The sequence below is a fragment of the Drosophila hydei genome, unplaced genomic scaffold (genome assembly GCF_003285905.1).
Source record: "Drosophila hydei strain 15085-1641.00,03,60 unplaced genomic scaffold, DhydRS2 tig00000172-arrow-pilon, whole genome shotgun sequence".
Classification (NCBI taxonomy): domain Eukaryota; kingdom Metazoa; phylum Arthropoda; class Insecta; order Diptera; family Drosophilidae; genus Drosophila; species Drosophila hydei.
The window spans coordinates 3,558,922-3,576,541 of NW_022045682.1; the positions used below are offsets into that span (position 1 = coordinate 3,558,922).

Genomic DNA, 17,620 nt, shown 5'->3' on the forward strand with positions numbered 1-17,620 from the left:
CTAAGAAGTCTGAAGGTGCCTTAACTAGCTAATGATGTTGAATAATAATTATTTTAGCTACAGCATTTGAAGCAAGTGTTATATTAACTAGCTAATTGTGCTTTTTAGTACTTGGCTTATCAGCAATTTTACTAAATAAGTTTTATATTTTAATAGCAATGGCTGATTAAAACTTAAATTTTTATTAAAAAAATTAAATAATAATATTTAAGAAAATAAAATGAATAAAGTAAAAAATATTTTAAATAAGTTTTCCACAAATATATTTGATAATAAAATAAAATAGTACAATAAAACATAATACAAATTAATAAATAATATTAACATATAAATTGTTATCATATTTTCAAAAAATAAAACAAACCAATAGACTTTATTCAAGCTCAATAATTGTTCAAATAAAAAATTTATTTATAGGCCGCAGTGAGTGCCCCGCGCATAAATACAAAAGAAATTATTTTGATAGTAATAATTTTATTATTATTAATAATTGATAATATTAATAAATATTACTAGTTCTTTCTGCAATTCCTCATAGCTTCTATAAATTTTGCGAATTCCGTCTTAAGAAACTTAACTACTAAGTATTTTTCTTATTGGTTAAATTGTTATAAACTTCATTCTACTTTTCGCTAAAAGTCTATAAAACATTCTTTTTATATATATATACAAATGTACACATATGTATTTATAGTCTATAGTGTATAAGTTAACTTATAACACTTAGTTAGCTTATAACACTTAATATAAGGTATTATTCAACACTTATTATCGGGTGCTAGACAAGTTAAGGAACAGCCCTGGCAAGAGCAACTCTACTTACGCCGGTGAGGCTATGATTTGTAAAAATATAGATCAGTCTCGTGTTTTAACTCGTACTGATAGGACATGCTAAAAATTGGTGTCATATAAGTAAAACTAAAAATAGTGAATATAATAAGAAAAACCAATAAAATTAACTGTTTCGATTATTCAAAAAAGAACAATTAAAAGCAGGGTTAAAAAGCGTTCTTCCAGTAAACCGCTTAAATAAATATTCACTCCGTCATTTGCTCGTTAAATGGCTTATTTCATTGTCTGAGCCCGAGGCCAGCAATAAGAGGCACAGTCGCCTCTCAACCTAACTTTCAGTCACCACAGGACTGGAAATCATATAATTGGCGCCCAACGTGGGGCCGGACAGAACACTTATCGCATTAGTGCCAGAAAGAAGCTATACGCACCCATACCAGGTCTCTCCGAGCAGCAACAGCAGCCAGTGCCAGCTGTTGATCCCTTCCAAGCACCGCCATATCCCACACAGCCATCGGCAGCGGCGGCAGCAGCAGCATTCGAGCAGCCTGCACCACCAGCCGTTCAAGAGGAACGCAAGAGCGGTGGTCTCTTCTCACTCACTAGTCTAGTGCCCACTGGCGTGTTACAGAATATTTCGGGTCTAGTGCAATCGGCCACAGGCAGAACCAACGAACCTGCGCCACCCCCACCAGCCAGCTACAATCCAGCTGATTCTGGTGGCTACTTTGACATAAGCACATCCGGCGCTGCCGTACCGCAGCCGCCTGCAAACTTTTTTACGCCTGCAGCTCCGCCTGCTGCTGCTGATTATTTTTCGCCCACTGTAGCACCACCCACTGTAGGTGGTTACATCAATCCTTCCGTAGTTGCTGCAGCTCCGTCTGTTGGTAACTTCTTTACGCCAGCACCAGCTGTTTCTGGGCAATCAACCGGTGTTCAGCCAACGCCAGCCGCGGTACCACCGACATTTACTCAGCCTGGGGCAACTGCTCCGCCAGCGACATACGCTCAGATTCCGACAGTCACCCAAGTAGCCACTGTCCCTCAGCCACTGACAGCTGCTCAAGCACCTGGTTTAATCGAGAGTACTCCAACGTTTGCACCGCCATCAGTGGCTGCAGCAACTCCCCCACCAGCGGCAGTAGCAGCACCACCACCAGCGGCAGGACCTGCACACTCCTCGTACCGCCTGCAGAAGGGTACCAGACTCTACAAGAGTCCACTGACAGCTCAGGAAACTGCAGTGCCCGCAACAGGCTTTGGCCAGCAAACAGCTTTAACAGCCACGCCCTTTGCACCCTTCGCAGCACCTGCTGCTATTTTTAATCCTTTTGGAGCACAGCCTACAGAAGTTGCCCTATTTACAGCGCCAGCTCCGTCAGCTGCACCAGCGCCAAGCCAGGAAGTTCCTCTGTTGCGGCTGCACCACCCCCAACTGGGCCAGCAACATCGCTGTTTACACCACAGGCATCGACGGGCCTCTTTCAGACTCACGAAGCAACTACATCGCTTTTTGCACCAGCACTATCCGATACACTTCAGGAGGTTCCTCTCTTTTCCAGTCCGACTAACGCAACACAAGGACTTACACCAGATACAAGCAACAACCTTTTTAAGTCACCGACTCAGAGGGAAGAGCTAAAGAGCTCTTCAAATCAAAATCAGGAGGTTACACTATTTGCACCACCGTCAACTGCACCTGTTTCGGAAGTTCCATTATTCCCAACATCACAGAGTTTGCCCATATTTTCACAAGGACCAGCAACAGCTCTATTCGCACCACAGTTGGATGCTAAGCCAGAACCACAGCAGGCAAATCTACAAGCGGAATCGTTGAGGAAATCCCCTTGTTCACGGCACCACCACCAACAGTAGAAGCAACAACTAACGAGTTCTTCGCGGCGGCAGAGCCAAGCGACTCTTCATCCATACTAGAACCAAGTCAAGAAATCCCCAAAACACCGCCAACTGCATTAATTCAAGAAGTTTCACAGCCACAGGTTGCTCCAACCGCTGTCCATCTCTGTCGGCACCTTCCACAGCTGCCGGCTCATCCTCATCCTCATCGGCAGCGGCGTCACGTCAACTGCAGCGGCCGGCATTGTCGGCAGTTGCCGCACGGCAACAGCAGCTACTGCTGAACGGCTCGCTGAAGAGCAAGACGAAGACATTTCCTGCGTATCGAGCATCGGTGCGCAGCGAGAGCGACGACAAGGAGTACAGGGCGCCTAGCAAAAAGTCGGCCGGTGTCGCAGTCGCTGGCAGCCAAGATCAGCGGCAAGAACTGTAACAATCTGCTGCACAACGCCGGCAATAAGCTAAGCGTGAGCAGCAACTCCTTCGGCCTATACGCAGCATCTGGCATCATCGCCCAAGAGCCCTGTCTCCAGCAACGGCCATCTGAACAAATACTGCCTGACGGACTTGACGCGCCGCAAGGCCGAATTCAATCGCCAGCTGAGCGCGCCGACAGACTACACACATCACTCGTCCAGTAACGGCTCATAGCATCGCTGGAGTGGTGGGACACAGTCATCACGGCCATCACGGGCACGTGCACGGCCAGTCATCGACGGCGCCAGCCACACTCAAGTCGCTGCAGCTGCACAACTTTGGTGTGCATCATCCGATGCCAAGGCTCACGTCCACGTCGGGCACCAACAGCTTCAACAGACGCCACATACGTAGGCGCAAGAGCAAGCTTAGTAAGCGCCTGCTGAACGGCGATAGCGAAGAATCAGTACGCTGCTCATACTGCTCCGTATTGAATGTGAATGAGAACGACTTGCGGATTTCATTCGAGAACACCTGCACCGACTCGCTGGTCACCGCTGCTAATATGCGACCAAGGAACCGAAATGGTGCACTTTGATGATGTGTCGTTGTACGGCACTCCGAAAGAGGAGCCATATGCTGTGCTTTAATCTGCATTGGCCTCACTCTTTGGTGGATCATCGACGCAAAGAAGTCCGCGAAGCACTTGCGAGGAGTCGTCGCTGGAATTGGGTCGGTCGAGGACGACCTTACACTTGAGGGGGGGGTAGTTAACTTATAACACTTAGTTAGCTTATAACACTTAATATAAGGTATTATTCAACACTTATTATCGGGTGCTAGACAAGTTAAGGAACAGCCCTGGCAAGAGCAACTCTACTTACGCCGGTGAGGCTATGATTTGTAAAAATATAGATCAGTCTCGTGTTTTAACTCGTACTGATAGGACATGCTAAAAATTGGTGTCATATAAGTAAAACTAAAAATAGTGAATATAATAAGAAAAACCAATAAAATTAACTGTTTCGATTATTCAAAAAAGAACAATTAAAAGCAGGGTTAAAAAGCGTTCTTCCAGTAAACCGCTTAAATAAATATTCACTCCGTCATTTGCTCGTTAAATGGCTTATTTCATTGTCTGAGCCCGAGGCCAGCAATAAGAGGCACAGTCGCCTCTCAACCTAACTTTCAGTCACCACAGGACTGGAAACCATATAATTTATATATGTACACATATGTATTTATAGTCTATAGTGTATATATATATACATATATCTAATCGACGGGTGGCTCCTCGTTGTCCTCAGCTGCCTCCTCATCATCCTGTGCGTTGGCGATGGCGTCGGAGTACTCCATGTGGTCAGGCTCGCTATATTCAGGTGTCACAGGTGGCGGTGGTTCGGGCAGCGGCTCCAGGTAGGGCATACCAAACTCCTCGGGATTGAATTCGATCAAAGATTCGAGCCGTTGCGTTGCCAGCTCTGACCAGCAGCAAGGCAGCTCCGGTTCGGGCAGCATAATGACCTTCAAGCGTGCCTCTTTAGCCGCCTGCACACCTTTGGTGGTGCCATCGAAGGCCAAACAGCACTCGGCGCAGGGCGGATCACATAGCCGACGCATAGCTATCAAATAGCAATCCGGCTCCGGCTTGGGCCTATTATATTCATCGGCGCACAGCACCAGATCGAACAGGCCGAAGAACTCTTCTCTTCCACGTATTTTCTTGCAGATCTCTCTGCTGCTGCCCGTGATCAGACCCAGGCCAATGCAATTTTCATGCAGATGGGTGACGAGCCGCTCCACGCCTTCCATCATCGGCGGATTGCCAATTAGCTCGCACGTGTGCTCGTTCAGTTGGATCAGGAAGTTCTCCCAGGCTATGGGCAGCTTGCACTTGCGGCAGATCAGCTCAGCCATCTCCTGCGTCTCCATGGGAGCGCTGCGCAAGATCAGCTCTTCCGGCAAAGTCTTATTATAGCTGGCCAGGAGCTCACGGCAAGCGCGTTGATAGATTTGTCGAGTATCTAAAGGAGATAGAGCAATCTGCACAACGATGTATGCCACTTCATTGCGAGCTCACCTACCAAACACTGCACTCTCCAAGTCGAATATGCAGTAGGCGGTGCATGGCTTGCAGCATTCGGGCGGGCAGCAGAGGCAGGGATTGCAACAGGGCGGGCAGCAGCGCAAGCAACGAGGAGGCGTTGCCTTTATTCTACTCTTTGGCTCACACATGGGAATGGTCCGAAACAAAATACTTCTGTACAATTTAAAAGTGGAGCAACCTAAAGAGGGCCACAATATGATATAGCAAAACAGCTGCCAAAGCAAACCAAAATTTGGAAAACTCCGCTATGAGTTATGAAACATTTAACAAAATATTCAAAATTTGCTGATCTCCAAATGACAGTTGAACATATTTAATGTATTTATTAGAAAAAAAAACAAGCAGATATGTTTACATTACTTTTGTGGGCAGTGATTGACTAAGAAATACCCTGACCCATGTGTAGAGCTGGTATGATGATCAATATACGATTTATATAGCCCTTTTCAAAGAGTATAAATAAAGACGAGTTCAATGAAGATGGAGATGTTATCAAATTTCTCTCTCATGCTAATTGAGAAGCGCTTTGATATAAATGAATACTTAATAAATGTGTGAAAAGCTAATTATAAAATTTATTTTCTTTGGCCTGCTCTAAGAGCTTCTCACATTCTGCAGAGCTTATATAAGTTTATAAAGTTATCGTAGCTCAGCTCAAACTTCTTCAATGTTATTTCAACTTATTCAATTGCCACATAATAAGACTAAATGTCCAATTAAAGTTTTAGTTTAATCAGGGTTTCTGCCCATTAATTGCCGTGGATGCCTTTTGGCATTTAGTTTACAATATGCTCTCAAAAATTAATCTGTTCCAATTTGGGCATACAAAATGCGTATGTGTAATGTATAGACTACTCGAGGAGTGAGCCTAAATGAATGTAAATGCGAATGCGAATGTGGATGTGAATGTGAATGGGAGAGTGGCAATGGTAGTGGTAGTGGTAGTGGTTGTGGTAGCGACAACGACGGGATTAACATGTGTCGACGACGACGCTGAAAAGCTTTCATAGTCCTTTGCCGCATTCCACTAAATTAATGTTAAAATGCAAGGACCCAGGCGGATAAAGCAGGTCGAATGAACGCAGAGCGTGGTGGGAGGGTAGGAGGTGGGACTAACAGTTCGAATGGGCGTCAGCTGCGCGGGGTCAGCAGCCATACAGTCGGCAATATCCTTGTTTTGTTTGTGTGTTCTGTGTCCTGTTATAAAGCATTAATCAAGCATACCTGCTGGGCAGAGCGAACGGGACAGCAGCACTATAAGGGAGAAGGGGAGTGACAGGGTGTGGGGGTTGGCTGTGGCTTTGGCCTTTGCTTGTTTGCGGTGGCGACAACGAGACACACACACACAGGGACACTAAATTGGCGCTCATTATGATGGGCCTGCACACACAGACAGAGCTCATGAGTGTGTGTGTGCGAGTGTGTGAGTGTGCACCCCTGCAATTTTCCGGCTAAATGGCATACATTAATTAACGGGGACTTGGCCCTTGGTAGCAGCATTCATTTGGCCAACAGCTCACGAAAAGATTAATGGTGCGCTATTAATGTGTAATGACAAATGTTAGTGCAGCCTCTCTCTCCCACTCACTCCCTCTCGCTCAGCTCTGATTTAGCTGATACCACCTGAACGTATTTCCATTTGGATCAAGTGATGGAAATAAATATTTAATTAAAGCGCGCGCAAGTGTTGCTAAAGCAAAAGCAAAAGCAAAAGCAAACGCGAGTTCTAAATTTTCATAAACAATTCAGCAGCGCGTGCCAGCGCCAAGAAATGAGCAACAACAATGCCAACATTATGCACTGAAGTGCGGGCAACAGAATGTGTCACAGTTCACGAAATCAAAATATAAAAAAATAAATAAATAATAAAAAATGTAACAAAGGGAGCAAAAAGACCTAGATGAAGTTCAAATACTCTTAAGAATATCAATTTATATTTTAATAATTTACAAAATTTAAATAACGAAAAATTCGGTATTTGATAATTTAAAAAAAATTAAAAAGTCCAAAAAATTATTTATTATTTATAAAATTTTTAAAACTAGAAATTCTATGATAAAATGATGACCCTAAATAGTTTAAAAAAGCTGAAATTTATCATAAAAAAAATAATAGGAAATTTTTAACATAAAAAACTTGCAACGCCAATGTATTTTAAGAATTATAAGAATAGATTAGAATCATAAACTCTTTCAGTTAAGCAATAAAATTTGAAGGTTCGATCAGTAGCATAAAAATCTAGTGCGGACAAAGAGCTTGAATTGAAATAAAGGAAAGAAGAAATGAAAAATTAAGTTTTTCTAGAGAATTAGAGAGAGAAAGAAAGAGAAACAAATAGAAACATAAAATAATGATATTAAAAGCACTAAGAGTCAGCTATGCCATACATGTGAAATTACCAAAGATTCTTCTTGCATTCAATGGCAATTGCTATGTAAACAGCCTGCCATAGCCGGAGCTACCCCGCGTTAGAGTAAACAAAGGCACAAATGCGACAAACAGCAAGTAAAACAACGTCAAGCGTCAAAGTGACAACAACAGACATTCGGAGACGCACATGAGCAACTGAGATGAGATGGCGTTAGGCGTGTCACTGAGAGACATAGACGAACAGGGCGGGGGAGAGAGGCAGAGGAATAGAGAGAGAGAGAGACTCTAGGGCAGTTGTGGCCAACAAGTAAATAAATGACAAACTAAAGCCAAATTAAGTAAATAAAATTGTTGACGCTGTCAGGCGCATAAACTGACGCTGACATGCCCCCGTGACAGGGAGACATCAGGCCAACCAGCCAGCTAGCCAGCGAGGCAGGCAGTTGCTGGCAGCTGACAGGACATGTGCCCGTGTGTCCTGTACAGGAGCTGCTACTCCTGGCCTAGTGCACCCACTGATGTCAGTTGAAGTGACAAGCAGCGCACTGACAGCAAATAGTTGACTGCATTCACCCAACTGTTGTGCCAGATCGTTATGCCTCGATGTTCTATCAAATGCAAACATATCTGACAAACCAAACATTGCAACTGGCAACTATAGCGCTGTGTGCACATAGAAACTATTTCAAATTTATGCCAAACTAATATTTTTGCTTTCATAAATTTCTATTAAAACATTTTGTTGTAGCTTTCTGGTGGCTTTTCTGTTTATGCATATACAAGGCTTTGCTAATTGAGTGTGAAGCTTATGAACTAAACCTTTGTTTATTTCTTTTATTGCTGCTTATATCTGATCTAGCGTTTCTTCGCTTATTTATTTGACTGAACTGTGCTTAGACATATGATGCATTCAGACATCAAATGTTTATTAATTCTGTGTATAAAGATATCTTTGAAAATCTAATAGCTCATCATCTACCATTCTCTAATATCTCTCTCTGTCTCTCTCTACTCTTCCCTCTATCTCTTTGTTTTTACATGTTTCTACCTCTCGTTCTTCTTTTAATTCTTCCCGACACTCTTCTTGTCTCTTTATATTTGTCTTTTTCTAGTATTTCTCTACAGTTTACTACAGTGGAGGTCTCGTTCTGTCTAGACCTGCCCCACAGAAATAGGCAAATATCTAAAGTATGTAAATATATGGATTGATCTCATTGAAGACCAAGCCATCCGGTTATGTAATATTACTTTTAAAAAATTTGTTTATTGTCTAGTATAAGACAGATTGCAAATAAGAACAGCAATTTAAAAAAATATATGCTCCAACATTTCTTAGCTCCAAACCAGCTCCATTGTTTTATTTTGCTCTAAAGTCTATCAGAATATCTAGCTTTTCTTCTAACAAACAACTCAGTTTCAACCCGTTATAATATATTCACTAATTTTAAATACCTTTTAATTATCAGATATTCTTCTTAAATCAATTGGTCTTCATATTAAACATTTATGAGCACATAATTGTCTCTATTTTCATTCTACTCATAGACCTTCAGCAAGCTTTAAAATTTTCTTTTCTCTCGGAATCAAAAGGAGCGTTAACCTCTGAATACCAGCCTAGACAATCAAAGGCACAGCTTCTATATTACGAGTGTTTGCACAATGGGCAGACAAACGCTGACATGTGTCAAAACGAAAGGCGCACAATTTATCAAAAGAAACAATAAAACAAACCAAAATGTAAAAAGTAACAAAAACATGACCAAAACACACACAGATGGCCGCAGCCCGTAGCCCGATATCTAAATACCCTGTCAGAGCTGTACTACATAATAGATATATCATTTGAAATGCGAATTTTGAGAGCGCATCATCAATCTCTATTTCATTGAGTGGAAACTGGAGCACTATAAGCAAACAAAGTTGATATGCCCCTTAACAAATCTAAAGCTAAGAATCAACAATGGAGCAGTGGACAATTGTTTAAAGCGAGACATGAAAAGTAAAGTTGACAGACAAAACTAAAACCAAAACCAAAACCGAATCCGAATCCGAGTCCGAGTCGGAGTCAAGACAAGGCAACACTGACAATGGTTAGTAACAATAAAGGGACAGATAGAGGGAGAGAACTGGCTAAGAGAAAGATATTCCAAAATTCACACAAGACAGATTCTTATATGTAGTGAAGGATATCAAATGAAAAATTGACGCCCGCTCGACTCCACTCTCTTTTCATGTTGGGCTTGCGGCTTTGGGTGGTTTGGGTCCCAGCACTTGGCTCCATTTATCACGCCCAAAAGTGAGGTAGTGCAAGTTTCCGACTCTGTTGAGCAGGCTCCAAAAGAAAATCCTCTGTCTGCCTGTCAGGGCTCGCTCTGTCAGGCGATTATTATTCTTTATGTGTGCGATAATCTAGTGCATTTCCAAATGAACATGGCATGACATTGGCATGGGTTACCCTAACATTTTTTATGGCTGTAAAATATGAATGACAGTTCTAATTTAATTGAATTATATATTAACATAATATTTATATTGGACAGTTGCTTATATAAGAAAAGAGCTAATCTCCAATTTAATTATATACATTTTCACAACAAATCATTTCATCAGAACTTCTTTTAATAGCTTTATCTAATATAACCTTTCATTTTGTGTGTATCAACTCAAATATAATATAGACGATATATTTTCTGTCATATTAATAATATTAATATATATATATAATTTTTTTATCATTCGGAATTGGCATTTTAAAGCACGATAAAAAAATATTTTGAAATCTGTTTTTTTTTTTTTTTTTTTTGAGTAAAAAGATTTTGAGTTGAGATAAAAAGAATTATATCCTTTAATAACAATTTTTCAAAAAGCATTTTTTTAAGATAATGAAAAATTAAATAAATAAGCTTAAAATATTTTTGAATATAAATATATTTAAATATAAAATAATCATATTATATTTACAGTTAGACATTAAAATTTTACCATGAATTTATTTTGAAATTAATAATTTGGCACAGAAAACTTTATTAAAATATTAAAATCTTAATCTAATATATTTAAAAAAATTAAAATAATTTGTATATAGCAGAAATTAATTTAAATATAGTTTTGACTCAGCTGGAATTTCGTTCCCATTCATCGCCTGGCTTCAGCTTCCTTTTATGGTTCCGTATCAGAGTGGTTGCGTCTTTTAATTTTCTTAATAAGACCTGAAAAACTTGTTTTCCACTATAAAAATTATCTTAAAGCTTACTTAAAAAAGTAGAGTGTTTACATTTCGTTCTCAATTAATATTTGTCTCCTTTTAGATTTATGTTAAATTGCGCAACAAATGAGAAATTTTCTTGTTTAGATTATTACAATTTTTTTTAAGATTTTTTTTCTTTGCTTGTGTGTTTTTTGTTGTGGTTTCTATTATTGTTTTGTTGTTGTTGCTGTTGCTTTCTGGTTTGGTTTGTGCCCTCAGCCTGTGTCTTGTTTATGTTTCATTAAGTATTTTCTTCTTTTTTTGTCATTGTCAGAGTCGACTGTTGCTGCAGCTGCATCTGTGCCGCGCTGACTGATAAAACTGCTCACAGTGTTGACTTTGCCACACGCCCCATAGCCCGCGCCTGCTCTAGTGTCACGCCCACTTTTGCGACCCGCTTGGCTTTTGTTGTTTGCTACAGTTACAAATTAACAACAACAAAAATAATAATAATAATAGGAGCAGCGGCAGCAGCAAAAGGCAAAAAGTTGACACATGTGTGAGCACATGTGTGTGTGTGCGTGTGTATGTGTGTGTGTGCGTGTGTATGTGTGTGTGCGTACATATGTGGTTGGCTGTTTGACTTTGGCTTTTCTAGCTTTTTGCCTGACCAAATGCAACAAAGTAAAATGCAATTACGCTCGTATCTATGGCACTTGCAATTGTTCTTCCCTTTTTGCACAGTGTATGTGTGACTATGTGTGCGTGTGTGTGTGTGTGAGTGTTTATTCAAGTCATGTTGTGTAATTTTATATTGAGGTCAGTGCTGCTGACTGTAATTTATAAAAGTTCGCATTTTGTTTGACCCGCACACAGCTCAAAAAGACCAAAAACAAAAAACAACAACAAAAACAAAAGTTTCGGTTGCTCCTTTTGTGTGGGTCAGGGAAATTGGTCGAATTGCATGCGATTTCCCATATGCAAATGGAAAATGGAGAAATGCAGCATGGCAAATGGCCCATCAAATATATCTCTTTAAATCAAGTTTTTCCTTTTTGTTTTATTTCTAGCTGAATTTTAATCAACAGCTACTTTTTCTCTTCCTTTTTCATTCGTTTAACTGACAAAAAGCTTTTGCTGGTTACATTTATTTGCAAACTTTATTTTCTAATTTTTTTGGCATCTATTTTTCTAATTTGGTTAAAATATAAAATGTGTTCAATTAGAAACAGAAAATTCCAGTTGAAATTTATTTATATATAAAATATAAATATATATGTACAAATATATATACTCAAAATTCAATCAATTCATCAAGTATCAGTTTTATTTTTCTTTAATATATAGAAATTTTTTTATTTTATAATATTATTTAAATTTAATTTATTTATAAAAATTGGTATTTTATTATTTTATATAAATATAATTACAAGTAATAAGAAAACCAAGAATTTTCTATATAATTTTCATAATTATTTTATTTTAGAAACTTAACTCAGATTTATATATATATATTAATATTTCGAAATATGTATATAAAAATTTACTTGGCAATGCATATAAAAAATTTAAATAAAATAATTTAAGAATTCATTAAAATTAAAAGGATATTGCTAAGCTTATATGTGAAAGTTTTCTAAAGTAAATGGAGCTAAAAATATTTGTAAAGATTTAAATGAAATATTTTCTTTATAAAATATCATATTATTAAATATTAAAATATTTTGAAAAATTAATCTTTAAGAATTTTTTAATACTACCTATTTTGATTAAGTTTAATCATAGAATTTAAATTTAAAAGGCTTAAATAATATTTTATATCTAAATAATTTCTTACTTTCAAATTATAATTTTTTTTAGTTATTTTGTATATTTATATATATAAATAATATTTTCAAAATATGTCTAATCTGTAATGAATTAAAATGACTTAATATTTTAATAAGTATGAAAGAATATAATAACAAATTTAATTAAAATATAAAAAAATTAAAACTTTGTTGATAATTTTAAAATGTTTATTTCAAAATTTTTGACCATTCAAAAAAAATGTTCGAGTATTGGACCAACGAGTTCTTCAGTCACTCGCTACTCGCTGAACCACAGCTGCCAACTGCGCAGACTCAACAAATGTCGCTCTGTTGCTCATTCAGCTCAACAAGAGCTAATGCCAAGTGGCGCTGGCCCAAACAGCTGCTGGCCAAGTCACCTCAGACTGGGCGGAAGAAGAACACAGGCGTTTGCATAGTTGGGTCAGAAGCTAAACAGATTTGGTTGGGTCTCCCAGCAAGAGGCGGTCGGCGAAGGGAGGGCATTAAATAAATGACGATTTCACCTGAGTGTTGCTTTGGCCTCTTCCTTTTGTTGCTATATGTTTTAATGTTAGAACATAAAAAATTACCATAAATTGACAACGTAAAAATATTAATAAAGCACGGTTGAGCACATAAACCTGATTGCGAGTCCATGTGCGTGCGTGGCACTTAAATTTTTATTGGCGCAAAGGATTTTGTTAAGCATGGAAAGCATTTCGAACGCATGAAATATGCATGAGACGCTGTCTGTACCTGCGTACTCGACAGCAATTCAATTGCATTCGCATATCCCATTCAGCTGCCCAGCTGCCGAGCTGCCGAGCTGTCCAGGCCAAAAGTCGGCGAGCCGTGAAAGCGGCTCAAAGGACAACATTTGCATCTGTTTGGCCCCGAGTATTTAAAACAAAAAATTACACACACGCACACATTGGCTCGGTCCAGCAACTTTATTAATAGTATTGTCATTGGGGTCTTTGCTTTTCGCATTCTGCGGCCTAGTACGTGCCCGGGCATAATTATGCACTCGTCCACATCCTTTTCGAGGGCAACTGCAAAGGTCTGAAAAAAAGAGTAAAACAAATTGCCAATCGGCCAGATAATAAAAGCACATAAATGCAAACAGCGTGCGTCGGCCAGCAGCAACAATATTTTAATTAACTTAATTAAGCCATTTTTATTTGCCACGGCCAGGTGTTAACACTTACACACACACACAAACCCAAGCGCACAGCATTGCAGTGCATCGATGCACAAAGCTTAATTCAACTTGATCAGTGCTCGCTGCCAGCAGCTGATTGCAGTACATAGAGAAGCATGCTCGACTGGCAGATACACTGGCAATTGCTAGTCACAAGAGTTATCTGTAGACCTAAGGTGGAATAAAATGGAAAGCTTTGATTATTCAAGAAAATACCCATTCTGAACAGAACTCTTATGTGCAGACCAAAACAATGCACTGCTTGAGCAAATATAAGAAATGCCTTTCGATTTTTGTACCTATAATTAACAGAGAAAGTCTAGATCTATAAGACTATTTCATTCAAACTGTGATATTTGAAGTTTTCAATAGCATATCATGACAATTGAAATTTTAATCATGAATTCTATTGCTATAAAAATTGAAAAAATATATATTTTTGCCTCCTTGTTTTATTTTTATGTAATAATGGAGCTATCCATTATTTGTTTTGAAACGTAGCCTAGTTGATTGAAAGCCTTTTAAAATTATATTTGAATATTTTGTGGCTGCCATCGACTCATTTTTGAAATTTGTCTGCGCCTCTTTCAAGCATATTCGTTGCCTTATCAATAAATATATTTATTTATCTTTATATATTCTTTTTTATATTTATCTCAATGATTTTAGCAAAGTAAATGTATAAAAAACAATAGTTTATATTATGAAATAAACGGATTTTAAAGTGCCATTAGACAAGTTTTACTTAAAGCTCAATTTTTAATGCCCATTATTTAATATATATACAGAATAATTTATGATGATATGATAAATATATATATCAGCAAAATCTTCATACATAATTTACATATCAAATACATTTCCTTATTTATGCAATTCTCTTGTGATTTTTAATAAGTTGAATAACTTGATCTTTAATTTTATTTCTTTATATATATATCTTTATATATATATGATCCAAAATAAGTAACATTGATTCATTGATTATGCATACTGTGTATGCATAAAGATGACTACAACCGTATCCCTGACTCAACTCGTCTCCCTGACCAAGAATATATTTACTTTATGGGATCTGCTTAGCCTTCCTTTGCCTATAACATGCATTTTCACAAAACACATTTCCATTGTCAATTGGTTCAGGGCACAAAAACACAACTCAGGCTATAAGGCCATGGAAGTACTGTTCCCTCGATCGCATTCATAAATATTCCATAAAAACCAATTTGAACTTTGCTGATATAATTGATTTAATGCAAATCGAAAGTTATGTGAATCGGTAAGTTAAATTATTGAAATTGAATTGAAATTAAATCTTTTTAGGTTATTGATGGATTGAGGCTATAGACAATATAGCGTTATGCCACTCCATAGATTGATATGTTTTGTTAGTGTCGGAAGACGCGGTCAACAGTGTGCCATTTCAAATCAGAGTTCCTTGTGTGTGTGCGTGTGTGTGTGTGTGAGGCTACAATAATAACAAATACGTAATTGTCTGTGTGTGCGCAGATATAGTGCAAGGAGATCCACTGGGTCTAGCCGCTCTTGAAGAGCAATATGGCCACCTGTCCCAGGTAGAAGTAGATGAAGTGACGGGTCTCATGGGTCACATAGGAGCCGAAATTGCGACCGACAATGCAATGCCAGGTGGGATTGTACTTCTTGTCGAACTCCTTCTTGATATAGGCTGCGATGTCCTTCTCGATGTTGTACTTCTCTAGAGCCTGAGTAGCGCAATCCACAGAGTCCTGTTGCATCTCCTCGCTCATGTCTGCATTTTTGATGACTGCCTTGCGGTCGGACATCTTGGGGCTATATTTTCAATATCTCTTAGCAGTTTCTGTGAAAGATCGAGTCGGTTTTAGTATGAGTCAGATTTTCGGTGGGCTACTTACGTTGTGGTCGTCCTGACTATCAAATATATCCAACGAACGCTGTATTCGGATAATTTTGTCACAAATTTGTAATTTTTAATAGAAAGCTGGCATTAGTTTGAATTTGACTGATAAATCAAAGCACAAACAAAGCCTACAGTTCCCGATACCTGAGATAACTTTGATACGAAATGTCAGTTCCACTGTTGGAACTGTTGGAAGGGTTGTTCAATCAGTAAAGCGAACTAGGTGGCAGCACTGGCCGGTTTCCTTAAAAACAATAGCTGATTGTCTAGATAAATAATGAAATATGGTAATTTCCCTTTCAACAAAAAATCTTTTATTATAATTTAAATAGAGTGTTCGATTGCACAGAAATTTATGGAATTTTGTTTTACAAAAACCATTTTTGGGAGAATTATGAAATATTATTTGAACACATATATTATGTTTGTGTTTGCTCCATCCAGAATGTGTTTTTTCCAGGTTGATTGAGACTCTTTGCCACGATCTGCTCTAAAAGTAGAACATATCGCCAAGGCCCTCAATGTGGGGTCTAACCGCTCTTGAAGAGCAGGATGGCCACCTGTCCCAAATAGAAGTAGATGAAGTGACGTGTCTCATGGGTCACATAGGAGCCGAAATTGCGACCGACAATGCAATGCCAGGTGGGATTGTACTTCTTGTCGAACTCCTTCTTGATATAGGCTGCGATGTCCTTCTCGATGTTGTACTTCTCGAGTGCCTGAGTAGCGCAATCCACCGAGTCCTGTTGCATCTCCTCGCTCATATCTGCATTCTTAATCACTGCCTTACGATCGGACATCTTGAAGCTGTCCCCTCTCTTTGGTTATCTGCGAATGGCTGCGAGCTTAAGTTGGGTTATGCACTCGATGTCGATGCCGTTGTCGTCGCCGTTGCCGTTGCCGTTGCCAACGATCCTCGAGTTCCGTTAAGCTCTCAAAATAGTGCAATGGTAGAAATTTGGTAGTCACAAGGTTTTTCCTTAATTTTTTTGTTGAAGTTTTAAAATCTTAGATTATTTTAGTTTGAGTGAGAAGTCTCAAATGAAAATTCAGCTCATCAGCATGTATTCAGCAGCTTCGGAGCAATTGTTACTAAGCAACACTGCTACGTTGTTAGCTATTGTGCAACACTGAAAATGTATTATCGATAGATCGATAGGCGAGAGCAGCTTGATAACACTCAAATCAAATTGTACGCCGGAATTTGCATTCACGTCGGTACTTCATTGAAAAATCCGTTTTTCTTTTCCGTTTTACTCCGTATGATAAATGGAAAACCTGTTAAACTCGATTAGACATGCAATGCGCGCCTGCACGTAAAGGAAATTGAATTTTAATAATAGCATTTGCGCAGCTCTAATCAAGTAATGCAACTAATTTGCGGGCTTTATATTTTATTTTTAGCTACGGCCGGACATGGACACGGATATGGACACGGCATTAGCGACTGAGCGAACAGCAACAACCTGTTCAGCCGTCCAATTCAACTACAACATTGTGAACAAATTTTACCTGTTCTCTAATGAAACGCTAATTTACGACTCACACGCAACTCCCGGGCAGCTCCATTGTCTGGCCAGCCAGGCCCCACCAAGCAGCCAACATGGTTAAAAAATAATAATAAGAAGATAAGCAAACACGCATGAATGCTCGCATACATATGCATGAGCTAATGTTTATTATGATTTACTCCACTTTTCGTACAGTGTAGGTATGCGTTCTATATGTAATCTGTTTATTTGCATTTTTGAATTCTCAAAAGCAATTCATACAAATTGGTCTCTCTCTGTCTCTCTCTCTGATTTCTAATCTGATTGCAGAGCTTTCATTTATTTATTTTTTTATTATTTATGTACTTATGTCTTATGTCTAAGCAAGTTTCCTAGCCATCATTTATTTATCTACCTATCTATGTATCGTTCTATAAACATATCTCTAAATATATATCATCAAAATCTGCCTAACTCAATTCTCA

General features: G+C 38.7%; 3 protein-coding genes across 3 annotated transcripts; all 3 read right to left on the reverse strand.

Annotated features, from left to right (window-relative positions):
- Positions 1-4,327: 4,327 nt before the first annotated feature.
- On the reverse strand, positions 4,328-5,488 carry LOC111595848 (probable pseudouridine-5'-phosphatase). Its single transcript, XM_023309758.2, has 2 exons — positions 5,154-5,488; positions 4,328-5,093 (listed from the first exon to the last, which is right to left on the reverse strand). Exons 1-2 carry the CDS (start codon positions 5,302-5,304, stop codon positions 4,345-4,347), a joined length of 900 nt encoding a protein of 299 aa, XP_023165526.2. The 5' UTR covers positions 5,305-5,488; the 3' UTR covers positions 4,328-4,344.
- A 9,472-nt stretch (positions 5,489-14,960) lies between these two features.
- On the reverse strand, positions 14,961-15,802 carry LOC111595827 (dynein light chain 1, cytoplasmic-like). Its single transcript, XM_023309733.2, has 2 exons — positions 15,641-15,802; positions 14,961-15,585 (listed from the first exon to the last, which is right to left on the reverse strand). The coding sequence occupies exon 2, from the start codon at positions 15,548-15,550 to the stop codon at positions 15,281-15,283; it is 270 nt and encodes an 89-aa protein (XP_023165501.1). The 5' UTR covers positions 15,551-15,585; positions 15,641-15,802; the 3' UTR covers positions 14,961-15,280.
- Positions 15,803-15,931: 129 nt separating this feature from the next.
- Positions 15,932-16,709, reverse strand: LOC111595828 (dynein light chain 1, cytoplasmic-like). The gene has a single exon (XM_030223343.1). The coding sequence runs from the start codon at positions 16,443-16,445 to the stop codon at positions 16,176-16,178; it is 270 nt and encodes an 89-aa protein (XP_030079203.1). The 5' UTR covers positions 16,446-16,709; the 3' UTR covers positions 15,932-16,175.
- Between the last annotated feature and the right edge of the window lie 911 nt (positions 16,710-17,620).

Excerpts from the sequence above, each read along its gene's own strand:
- LOC111595848 (XM_023309758.2), bottom strand. The coding sequence starts at position 5,304 with ATGTGTGAGCCAAAGAGTAGAATAAAGGCAACGCCTCCTCGTTGCTTG. Across the intron at positions 5,094-5,153 it reads CTTGGAGAGTGCAGTGTTTG|ATACTCGACAAATCTATCAA; the intron begins GTAGGTGAGCTC and ends TATCTCCTTTAG.
- LOC111595827 (XM_023309733.2), bottom strand. The coding sequence starts at position 15,550 with ATGTCCGACCGCAAGGCAGTCATCAAAAATGCAGACATGAGCGAGGAG.
- LOC111595828 (XM_030223343.1), bottom strand. The coding sequence starts at position 16,445 with ATGTCCGATCGTAAGGCAGTGATTAAGAATGCAGATATGAGCGAGGAG.